Source organism: Bidens hawaiensis, unplaced genomic scaffold (assembly GCF_021521415.1).
Source record: "Bidens hawaiensis isolate Kalapana, Puna unplaced genomic scaffold, B.hawaiensis_p1.1 tig00030532_1, whole genome shotgun sequence".
NCBI classification, from domain to species: Eukaryota; Viridiplantae; Streptophyta; class Magnoliopsida; order Asterales; family Asteraceae; genus Bidens; species Bidens hawaiensis.
The window spans coordinates 95,568-107,145 of NW_027495095.1; the positions used below are offsets into that span (position 1 = coordinate 95,568).

The 11,578-nt window shown below is 33.8% G+C and overlaps 2 protein-coding genes and 1 long non-coding RNA gene across 3 annotated transcripts; 1 reads left to right on the plus strand and 2 right to left on the minus strand.

Annotated features, from left to right (window-relative positions):
- Positions 1–4,416: 4,416 nt before the first annotated feature.
- On the plus strand, positions 4,417–4,990 carry LOC143580598 (uncharacterized). The gene has a single exon (XM_077063574.1). The coding sequence runs from the start codon at positions 4,542–4,544 to the stop codon at positions 4,875–4,877; it is 336 nt and encodes a 111-aa protein (XP_076919689.1). The 5' UTR covers positions 4,417–4,541; the 3' UTR covers positions 4,878–4,990.
- Positions 4,991–8,097: 3,107 nt separating this feature from the next.
- On the minus strand, positions 8,098–8,790 carry LOC143580599 (uncharacterized). The gene is made up of 3 exons (XR_013143687.1): positions 8,596–8,790; positions 8,409–8,510; positions 8,098–8,317 (listed from the first exon to the last, which is right to left on the minus strand). It is a non-coding gene; the product is annotated as an uncharacterized LOC143580599 (long non-coding RNA).
- A 463-nt stretch (positions 8,791–9,253) lies between these two features.
- On the minus strand, positions 9,254–10,824 carry LOC143580600 (uncharacterized). Its single transcript, XM_077063576.1, has 2 exons — positions 10,612–10,824; positions 9,254–9,811 (listed from the first exon to the last, which is right to left on the minus strand). The coding sequence occupies exons 1-2, from the start codon at positions 10,804–10,806 to the stop codon at positions 9,422–9,424; spliced, it is 585 nt and encodes a 194-aa protein (XP_076919691.1). The 5' UTR covers positions 10,807–10,824; the 3' UTR covers positions 9,254–9,421.
- Between the last annotated feature and the right edge of the window lie 754 nt (positions 10,825–11,578).

Consider the following 11,578-nt stretch of genomic DNA (forward strand, 5'->3'; position numbering starts at 1 on the left):
CTGCCATTTGAAATGACAGATGTGAATAATGTACTTTTTGACTGATTTGACAACACATTACCTTTTTCTTTTTATTTTTACTTATTTTTCTAAATTAACAAATAAAAGGTTAATATTAAGAAATATTTTTTTATTTAAAATCACTTAATATATGTAGTATAAAAATACATTTTTTATTATTTATTATTTTCAAAATAACATTATATAAAAAATAAAAAATTTAGTATTAAAAAGATTTTCCGCCATTTCAAATGGCGGTTGTGAATAGTGTCAAGAGGGTACTGTTCACATCAGTCATTATTCAGTCACTATTGAACTGGCGGATGTCAAGATGAAATCTTACATTTCAAATGATGGGTGTCCATTAAAATATTAGAACATGATGTTTTTATTAAAAAAAAATCTTTTTAATATTACATTATGTATTTTTTTAAATAATGACATTTAGAAAACTAATAAATAAAAAAGAGACAAAACGTATTTTAAAAATGTTATTTGTTAAATACACTTTTTATTTGTTAAATAAGGTCTTTAAAAAATGTTATTAAGTAAATAATAAAAAAGAAAAAAATTACATTGATAAAAAAATTGCTATTCACATGTCAAGTTAAAGGGACTAGTGTTGTCATGTCAAGTCAGTCAAAATCACCATTCACATCCGCCATTTTAAATGACGGATGTCAGGATGACATCTTTCATTTCAAATGGCGGATGTTCAACAAAATTCACTTTTACACATATGGGCAACCTACTTTGAAATCTGTGAGCTGCCAGTCAAACTGGCGAATCACCAAAGTTGGCATCCGCCATTTCAAATGGCGAAACACGAATAAAATATTCGTGATCCGCCATTTGAAATGACGGATATCATGGTTGTCGTCCACCTCACCAGACAAGATCTGACAGACCCTACATGTTTGTTGAGACCCTTCATTTGAAATAGCGGATCTCCTATTTTTCTAATACTTCTTTTCTCTCTCCTATAATCCATTTTATCCTTCATGGTTTTCCTATTTTAAAATTTTTTTTCAACCTTTTCATTGGTGCTTTGAGTGGGGCGGCAAATCATAAATGAACCGATTGTTCAGCAAGTAATGTGTGAATTGTTTGGTGGGATGTTCGTTTGTATTTGTGCACTAAATGAACGAACATACATGAACAAGTAATTTCGTTCGGCTTATTAAAGAATTGAACATGAACAGATTCACATCGGTTCAATTGTGTTTGTAAATTATAAGGTATCAATCAGAGTAACGAGGCAGTATAAAAATGCTACGCATACACACAAACAAAATGGTAAAAAAAAACCAAGAGCGTGTGATTTACATGGTTCAGTTAAGGCATCATACGTCCACGTGTTGCGACTAAGGTTTCTTTATTATGCTTAGTACATTATCAGATTACAACTACATTATAAGCTATAAATAGACAATGATTAGGGTCTCTTAGAGCATTCTCATCCCATCCCCCGTCTCCAACTCTATAATTACACTACAAAACACTACCGTACATTTTTCTTCCTGTTTAATTAAATAATATTTTTTTTATATATTTATCATTACAGTTTTCTCTCTCATCTACTCACAACTAATTCAACAAATATTAAAAATAAATAGGGACAAACAACATTTCCCCAAATTTAAAAAAAATAACTACATTTTCTCTATCCACCCTATAATTTACACTCACAATCACTCAAAACTCCACCATATAATTTACATACTCTCCTCACATCAATTTAGGGGATTGGATGTAAATGCTCTTGCACTGTGTTCCCGAGTTTCATTTAAGGAGAGAAAAGAAAAGAAGGAGAAATAAAAGAGAAAAGAAAGAGATAGGGAGGAAAATGTGTCACTTTATTTCGTGTTCCCGAGTTTAATGAAAATGGAAGGAAAGAGAAAGAAAATGTAGGAGTTAATAGGCAATTAATGATACAAACACATTTTCTCTCCTAATCTCTCTAATTTGAAAAGATGATTATACACTAAAATTTTTAGTCTTTTCTCTCCCTTCCCCTCCCCTCCTTAAAAAATCTCTGGAACATGATTCCTTCACCTTTTCTTCTCCTTTCCTTCCCCTCCCCTCTTTAAATAAGACTCAGGAACACAGTGTTAGTCCCCTGTAAAACATCTAATGGGACTAAACAAAACAAACACAAAGGCCTCACAAACCCTAACATAAATGTCCAATAGTGTGTTCATTTACTTTAATTTACGTTCGTTCGTTTTTTTTATATTCATTTGTTTACGTTCATAGATGTTCATTTGTTTGTGTTTGATCATTAAAATTTTTGTGTCTTTTATACATATTTCTATAAAATTAATATATCATGTCATATATTTAATGATAGTCTATTACTTAACTTTATATATTTTGGTTGATTATGATAATACTTTAGTTAAACAATGTTTATTATTTTTAAGAAATTAAAAGACAAACACAAGTAATAATGAAAGCAGCCATTTTCGTAACAAGAAAACATGAAAAAAAAAAGTTCTTTTCGGTTATGTGTGTGTGAAGTGTCCGTTTATTCGATAAACACTTAACGAAGTAAATGAGAAATGTCTTGTTTAATTCAATTCATTCATAGCCCTAACCTTGAGTGTAGGCGTATGCATTATTTGTTTTTCTCTATACGGAAAACGGTGTATTTATATAATTTACTTAAAATGATAAACACATTTTTAAAAAAAGTTCCCCCTCATAAACATCATAAACATCGATAGTATTTACTATTACATTTCATTATTTTAAATACACCAAAATTTTGATTAGTAATTTATGACTATCCAATAAATGTGGTTTTCATCAATTCTATTTAATTTTTTTTTTTGAATGTTCAAGCTTTCCTCCTACTATTTACATTATACCGCCAATGCCAGGAATCGAACCCTGGACCTCTCACCCAAAGGCCAAAGCCTTTACCATCCCACCAAAGTGGTGATGGCATCAATTCTATTTAATAATAAAGACCTGGACACCTGTGATCACCCTAAAAAATAAGTTACTTTTCTGTCTAAAGAATAAAACGTGATAATCTATCCCACTCACGTATAAGAAAATCGACCACACTGAAAAATCAACTGGCTCAAATCTCAATTTAGAGCAAATTGTTTCAGACTCGAACTCATGACCTCTGATTAGAAAAGACATGGGACTAGTGAGCTACCATTATACTAATTGACATTTCATCTATTTAACTATTTTTAGTAGTATAATCGATAAATATAGTTTTAACTTTTCAACATGATAAAACTATGGTTATCATTATGATTTTAAATTTAGTTGCATATATTAATACCATCTTAAGTTTAAGTTGAATATAAATCTAGAAAATTGAAATTTTCATAACAATAATAATCATGGAGTAGACACTTTACCAATATATCTCGCATCCGGTGATTGCAAGTTTTGATTTCCATGTCTATCAAACCGTGTTGACTATGAAATATGAACAACGTGTAGACGTGGTGCCCGGGACGTAGACTTTCCTACACAACAAAATCAACCGCGAAAGTGATATACATGATCACGACGTTTACGCTGAGGGGTGTGGGGCTTCAACGGGGGCGCTAGAGCCCCTCCGCTCGCGCCCCCAGGCGCTAACACCACACCACCGGGGCGCTAACGGGGGCGCTAACGCGAAAAACAATGCAAGCGTGAGCTGGTTAGCGGGAGAAGAGAGAGAGGAGCACACCTTTTGAGGTATTTTGGATCGTTGGGAGCCGAAAAAAAACAAAAAAAAATATATTTTCTATATAGGTTTACGGAAAAGAGCCGTTGAGCTCATATTAAATTAAAAAAAAAATATTTTCTTAAACTATAAATATATACCTTTATAAAATATACTTCATTTCACAATTATACACCTTTCCTCCTAAAATCCTCTCAAAACTAACACAAAAAAAATGTCGTTGTTTGAATATATTTATAAAAAAATAAAAAAAAAAATTTTCGCTGGAGCCCCTCCACACCAGGGGCCAGGGCTCCAACGGGGGCTCCAACAACCCCCTTATCCAGTTTCTCTATCTGCCACACGTCATAATATTATTGGTTGGAGCCCCCACTAAAGCCCCCATTAAAGCCCCCCACACCCCTCAGCCTTAGATATATACATACACAGCAACAAAATATATCACAATTTTAATATTTTTCTACATGTTTCAACATAATTAATATAAAAAAGTCAAATATATCCACCATCAAATCCTATTTTCACACCATGATTGCCTTTATCCCATTAAAATATTCCCCAAAATATTCAAAACTTAAATAGAATTTAAACCGATCTTCATCATGGGACACGTGTACGTTGATCAACACATCATAACATAAACCAACGGCCAGGATTACATCTTTAAACCATAACACCCTGGAACCGACCTGTCTATATATATATATACACACACACACACAGCCTCATAACCCTATTCCAATACTAACCGTCTCACGCGCTCTCTATCTCTAAAACAACTTTCTCTCTCTACAATATTATTATTATCCTTAAAACACACCGAGAGAGACCAAACAACAAAACAACAATGGCATCTTCATCTTCAACCTTCATCATCGTACTTGTACTCGCCATAGCCGTCGGATCTGCTGTCTCTCAGTCACCCACCGTGTCTCCGACCGCCGCACCCACCGTGTCTCCGACAGCCACTCCTACAGCATCTCCGACGGAATCTCCGTTGGCATCTCCGCCTGCTCCACCAACCGCTGACACTCCGGCTGGTGCTCCTGGTGCTCTGCCACCGTCTATTACCTCTACTCCGACCGGGTCTCCGGCTGCTTCACCTAACGCTGCTGGGTTGACCCGGGTGGTGTCTGTCGGGTCGGTCATTGGTGCTGTGGTTGCTGCTGGGTTGTTGATGTAGAGATCTGAGAGATTTGTCGGTGTTTTGTTTTGTTCGTTTGTGATTTGTTGGATTTTATTCAATTTTTATAGTTGTTGATTTTAGGGTTTATTATGATTATGATATGTGGTGGTTATATTGACGATGATGATACTTTTTTATTATTTGTAATATAATCTTTCACCGTTTTATGTATTTATATTATTATTATATTCATTGTTCTTGAACTGTTTGTAATGTACAAGTATTTGATGCATGAGTAATCTTTAAGGTACAAGTGTCTAATGCACTTTTTAAATTGATTTGTAAAATTTGATCAAATCTATTGCTCCCTAATTGTTGCAATGTACAAGTAGTCAATGCGTTAGTAATATTATGTACAATAAGCTAAAGCGTACTATTATTATTATTGTTACTATTATTATTTATTTTTGGAAGGATAGATATTCTTGTATATTTAGGCTTATTAAATTTAAATTTGGAGCATGGTATTTAAATTTTAAAGTTACTTTGTGTAATTTGTTTAATGTGCAAGTAATTGTTGCATGGGTACAATTGATGATGCATGTAGCTTATGAGTTAAGGAAGTGATGTGCATGGGAAAATAGGAAGGAGGTGGGGAGGTTGTCGTTTTATTAGAATTGGGATGTCGTGGGTTGGGATTTTGTTCAAAGTTGTGAACAGGTGGCCATGTGCGAATGCATCTTTAATGAAGTGTAGCATGTTACCTTTCATCATGTGTTTGGTTTCTTTATTCGAGGTTGTTTGTGTTGAGGTGGGACCAGTGACAGAGGTTTGTACAAGACAGAAGTGCATATGATTCCTTATGTTTTTTGTTTTTGTTTTCTTTAAGATTATATTTATGGGATCTTTCATTTTAGATATTTAAGATATATTATGTTTGCTGGTTTTGACTCTGCCTGAGTTAGCTCTAGAATGGGTAATTAACTGCAAAAAAGTTTAATTGTTAATAAAGCTCTAATTAATTGAACGTTATAGGGGATACGAAGGTTGAAGATGTGTCCATTGTTGTGTCTGGTTCTGAAAATATTTAGAGAGAGAAAATGGTTTTAGAGTTGGAAGAGTTACAGTGCCAAGTTTATGATTAACATTTAAATATATGGATGGGTAAGATTCTTTTATCTTTTTTCTTTAAAAGCTGATTCACCTATTTTATTCTATGTTTTAACTGGGCGAAATTGAGGGCGACAAGGGGCGATTTTGGAGGGAACACCGTCCCCGGGCGATTTTGGGGCGAAATGGGGCGGGGGTGGGAGGTTTTTGTCGCCAGAAGGGAGAAGGAATTATTATTATATTACTTGTGTGTGTGTTATATATATACATATATGTATGTATATATATATATATATATGTAGCCTCTACACTATTACACCCAAAAAACAAATTCATACCCTTTTCTAACTGGGCTTCACGTGTCGCAATTCGTCCCAATTTGTAGCCCCTCCACAACGCATAGCCTAAGATGTGATCAATTTTTCTTTTATAATGATATTGAATAGTTATAGGTAAACGATTTGTGTGTGATAATGTAACCATGAAACCTTGATCATGATACCATACTGCTCGTACATTTTGTTGGCCATAATTCATGAACTTAGTTACATATTTGTTACTAGACCAAGCTAGTGATTTGAGAGGTAAAACTCTAATAATCGAAAAAGAGTGTTCATATATCTTTCTGTTATCCAATATATTTTATATGTTTTATGGATTTTTTTTTAAATAAACTCTCCCCTAAAATTCAAATTATCATCATCTTAAACTTAATATAGGATTAGTGATATATATATATATATATATATATATATATATATATCTAAAAACATGTAGTACGAGTTTGGATCAAATACGAAAGAAATTAACGTGCTAAACGTGAGAATCAAGTAGTATATTTATATACTTAATTACTCTACTTGATTCTCACGTTTAGCACGTTAATTTCATTTGTACGTTAACTTTCCTCATATTTAAAAACGATTTGTTTTAAAAAAGTCTAACACACTATCGATAACATTTTCATGGAACGATAAATGTTACTTATTGTTACAATGGTGCGTTCTAATTTTCATGGTATTAGGTATAAATTCATTCTTCTACGTTTTTATGGTATTAGGTATAAATCGATCGTTTTCATGGTATCGCGTCTAAATTTCGTGGTATTATGTATAAATTGTTCGATTAGAACGACGCATTTGGCCCATTATAAGGGTGTGGTCAAAACCATTAACTGTACACATCACTTCCTACATCCTTCTTACAATTTGTATATTTTTTTTCCTCTTTGTTCTTTGTTTTAAATGCTCGAACACAGAAAAGAAGTGCAGTTCTAGTGGGACAAATCGTAAAAGTCATGTTACACACTCACACCTGTGTTATAATTACGCATCATAGAAAATTACATTAGATATGTATATTATAATGTATACAGTTCTGCGAAGTTATACATATAAACTTCATCATCATCATCATCATCGTACTCAGTATATCCCACCAATAGCAAAGCTATGGTAGGGTCTGAGGAGGGTAAGATGTAGACAGCCTTACCTCTACCCCATAAGGATAGAGAGGCTGCTTCCGGTGAGACCCCCGGCTCGATATTAGTTTTGCATCAAGCCTTGGACATAAGGCACATAGCACTCAATCATCGGGACCGGCTGATCGGTGCATGTACCCTTGTCTTTCGGCTATCAACGCCACTACATGATGCCTGATTAACCGTCCGTCACTTTTAACGTTATTTTCACGAGATTAGTAAAATAACGTCAAAATTAGTGCACTTTCACTTTTGCCCACCCGAGGGTTCACACATATATACATCATATGTGCGCACCGCAAGCAGGGCTAGTTATACATATAAACTTAGACATAGTTATTCACAGAACATTAACATTTAGTAAAAGTCAATTCTAAATTATATACGTACCAAAATCATGTCTGATTTTATAGTATTTTTTATTTGAATAAAATGAAGCATTTAAGAATCACCTGCATATAGAAATTTTTTTGAAACTAGATATAACATAAAATCCACAATTATGATTGTCAACCCTCTTCATATAAGCTATTGATTTGCCTTCATCTAATACAAATCCAATATAAGTAGAGAATCGCAATATCCCATAAGAGCTTAACATTCGTATATAAGACCATAGCCAATGTTGTCTGTAATATCTCATGCTATTTTCATACATTTTTCAAAAATTTCAAAGATATCTTTGAAGAACATTGCTTCTGTAGTCCAACGTATGTTCTAAAAGATCATTTGACTTTGACTTTTAACAAGATTCAGTACGGCAAAATGATGAATCTAAGTCTTATATAAGGTTGCAGTTGCTATGTGTTATGTAGCATTGCGAAAACACTCTCCTAGGTAAACCAGCAGCATCACTGAAGTCGTTCTCCTTCTCAACTGAACTGTTACTAGATGTCGATTTACAACTCTGCATAAATACAAGAAACATATCATATGAACCCGTTTTGACCCGAATCCAGATGACCCGTCAACCCGCCCGTTTTGTTATGATTAATTACCTTGATAGATCCACTGCTACAGCTTCCATCTGAATCAAGAAGGTTTGTCAATCTTATGTTTTCCTTATCTAGTATGTTGATTTCATCACACAAAACTGTAACCTAACGACATCAAACAACGCAAATATAAAATATTAGTATGTAATAACAAAATTAAAATTGAAAAAACATGATTTGATTAACAAACCTCCTCTTCTGCTTTAATGAGATTCATCCGTAAAATCTCTTTATCTTTCTGCAGATTGTTGATTTCAGAAGCCAGAGCCAAAAGATTGTGTGTTGATGGGTTTAAACTACATTAACATGTGTCGAATATTAGTATTCAAAGTTCAAACTAGCAACCAAAAGTAACTTTTTATTAATCGTTGAACCAGAACATAACACATGTTTATTCTTGTCAAAGGACATAACGTGTTTTAACTCAGTTTTCTAAACGTGTTAACGGGTTGTATAAGTGTTAAACGGGCTAGAGAGTTGTCATAAATGAGTTAAACAGGTTGAGCTTTTTAACTAACCGAGTTAAATAGATAAATTCTGACACAACCTGTTTAATTAAATAGGTTAAGCAGGTCAATCCAAACAACACGCATTTTATTAAAGGGTTAAACATGTCGATCCAAACAAGACCTGTTTAAATAGACAGGTTAAACATGCCAATCCAAACAAAACCCGTTTAATTAGATGGGTTAAGCAGGTCATCCAAGCAAGTTCCATTTAGTTAAACGGGTTAAACATGTAAAACCCAAACACAACCCATTTTAAAAACCGGTTAAATAAGTCAATCAAAAAAGGCCCGTTTAGCTAAACAGTAAAAACAAGTTAACCAAAACACGACCCGCTTATTAAGTAAGTTAGATATTACAACCCAAAACCTTATTATTTTCGCGTCATTTCATAAATTGCCACCCTTATTTTTTTAAACACGGTTTTTAATATACCTTTTAGAAACCATTACTACGATTATTAATATTATCCACGAGATCAATAAAAAGAGAACTAACTTGTCCAAATCTTTAGCATCTTTTCGCACACATCAACTTCACTACACGCCTCCAAAAACGAGTATGACGCTGATGCAACTTCATCCATGTTGACCAAAGACGAAACCAATGAATCAATAAGTTTTCATTACATTCTCCCTCTGACACTTGCTTAAAAGACTCCAATTCTTCTAACAATTTGATTATTTCATCCTCCAAATATTCTTCACGCGCCTCTGCCTCTTTCGCCCGTTCATAAGCCTGATTTCCTAAATCCATCAAATCTTCTATATGGTGTTCATACAATGTACACTCATTGTCCCACTTTGCATACTGAGTCAACAAGTCATCCCGGTCAACGGTCAATTGCTGATTCTCTTCTGCAAACTTCTTTTTAGCTTTTGCATTCATACTTAATTCAGCCTAATGCAAGTAAACATCATATTATCATATCACCCAATAATCATCATCATTTATAGCCCAAATTGCCAAAACAGAATTAGGGTTTAATGTATGAATGTTAAACAAGACGCGTTCGCGGGGCAGGTCCAGCCCAATATGAATCCGAAAATTTAACACTAACCCAAACCCAAGAATCTTGTCAGATGCGTCTGCCCGAACACGAAACACATAATCGTGGCTTAACCAGAGGGCGGGTCCAGCCCGATATGAATCCGAAAATTTAACTTACCTGAAGACAGGAATCTTGTCAGACACGTGAACCCGAACACAAAACGCATAATCGTGAGTTAACCCGAGGGCGGAATTCTAACCCGAAGAATCTTGTTAGACACGTGAACCCGAACATGAAACGCATAATCGTGAGTTAACCCTAACAAGACCCGTTAGTTTTTTATTTTTTTAATTCTTTCATATATTATTACTTAATTTACAATTTTAAAGCAAAAAAAAAAGACACAAATTTATATAAAATAATGAAATTGTAATCATAAAATCTTGTCAAATTCTTTTTTTAATTTTTTTAATTTTACATAAAATTATTACATAAAATGTACCATAAAAAAAATAAAAACCAATGGGTTAAACGGGTCAGCCCGCATATCCGTTGGGTTTGACCCAAACACGACTTGTTTATACACATTCATATCAACAAACCCTAAACAAGTGTATGATCACATGGAATTAATAAGTTTGAATACAAATTCATACAACCAATAAACCCTTGTAATAATAATATTAATAATAAAGAGGAAACAACTAACCCTAACACGCTCGAAGGTTCTATCTTTATCGTTCAATTTGGATTTCAAAAGAAAGCATTGATGGCGAATATGCCTTTGTGTTTCTTCTGACGATTGAATGTTTGATTCCAGAGTTGGTGGAGATGATACCGAAAGACCAAGCAGATGCTCTAGCGATTCACGTAATTGATCATCAGTTTCTTGCAGATTATCCATTGTTGAAATCAATTGTCTGTTAATATGTAATTGTGTGCATAAAGAATCTTGAAATCGATAGATTTAGCGTAGAATCATGCACAAAATATGAGGGTTCGGGGGGAGAGCGTTATAAGTTTGATATTTCAAAAAACCCGCGGCTCGTAGCTTGGGTTTGATAAAATCTCGAATAAAGCTGATTAAAAAAACTTGATTTTAAATCACCTTAGTTGAGCTGACTCACCTTTCTAACCGAGCGAAGCTCGACCCAAGCTTGCCTCGGGTCATGCTGGCTCATTGGCTTGATCTTAGGCTCGCTTAACTTCAAGTACAAGCATGAGCAGAGCCGTCTCGTTTAGTTTTCCAAATTTATGATTTGTGCTTAGCTTAATGAGTTATGATGTTTTGGATAACTCTAAATTAGTCTAATTGTATTTTGGGATACATCATCAAAGTAATAAATATTGTTAAGGACATCAGCCTAATACGTCTACTTTTAATGTCACGTCAATGTTATCTGGACAAAGTCTTTTTTTTTCTTTAATTTTATATGTAGTGTTTGAAGCTCCTCGAAATAATTAACTATTTAAATTAATTAAATAAAAAAAAAGAGATATGATTGTTCATTTGACTAAGGGGTTGTTTGTTTACATCTGAATGGAACCATTCAGATGTAAACATCGGATTCATTCAGACTTCAGGCTGTTTGGTACCAACCAGAAAAACATCTGAATGGTTAAAAATAAGTCTGAATCATTCAGACTTGTTGTTGTTGCTAAATGGGACAGAGACT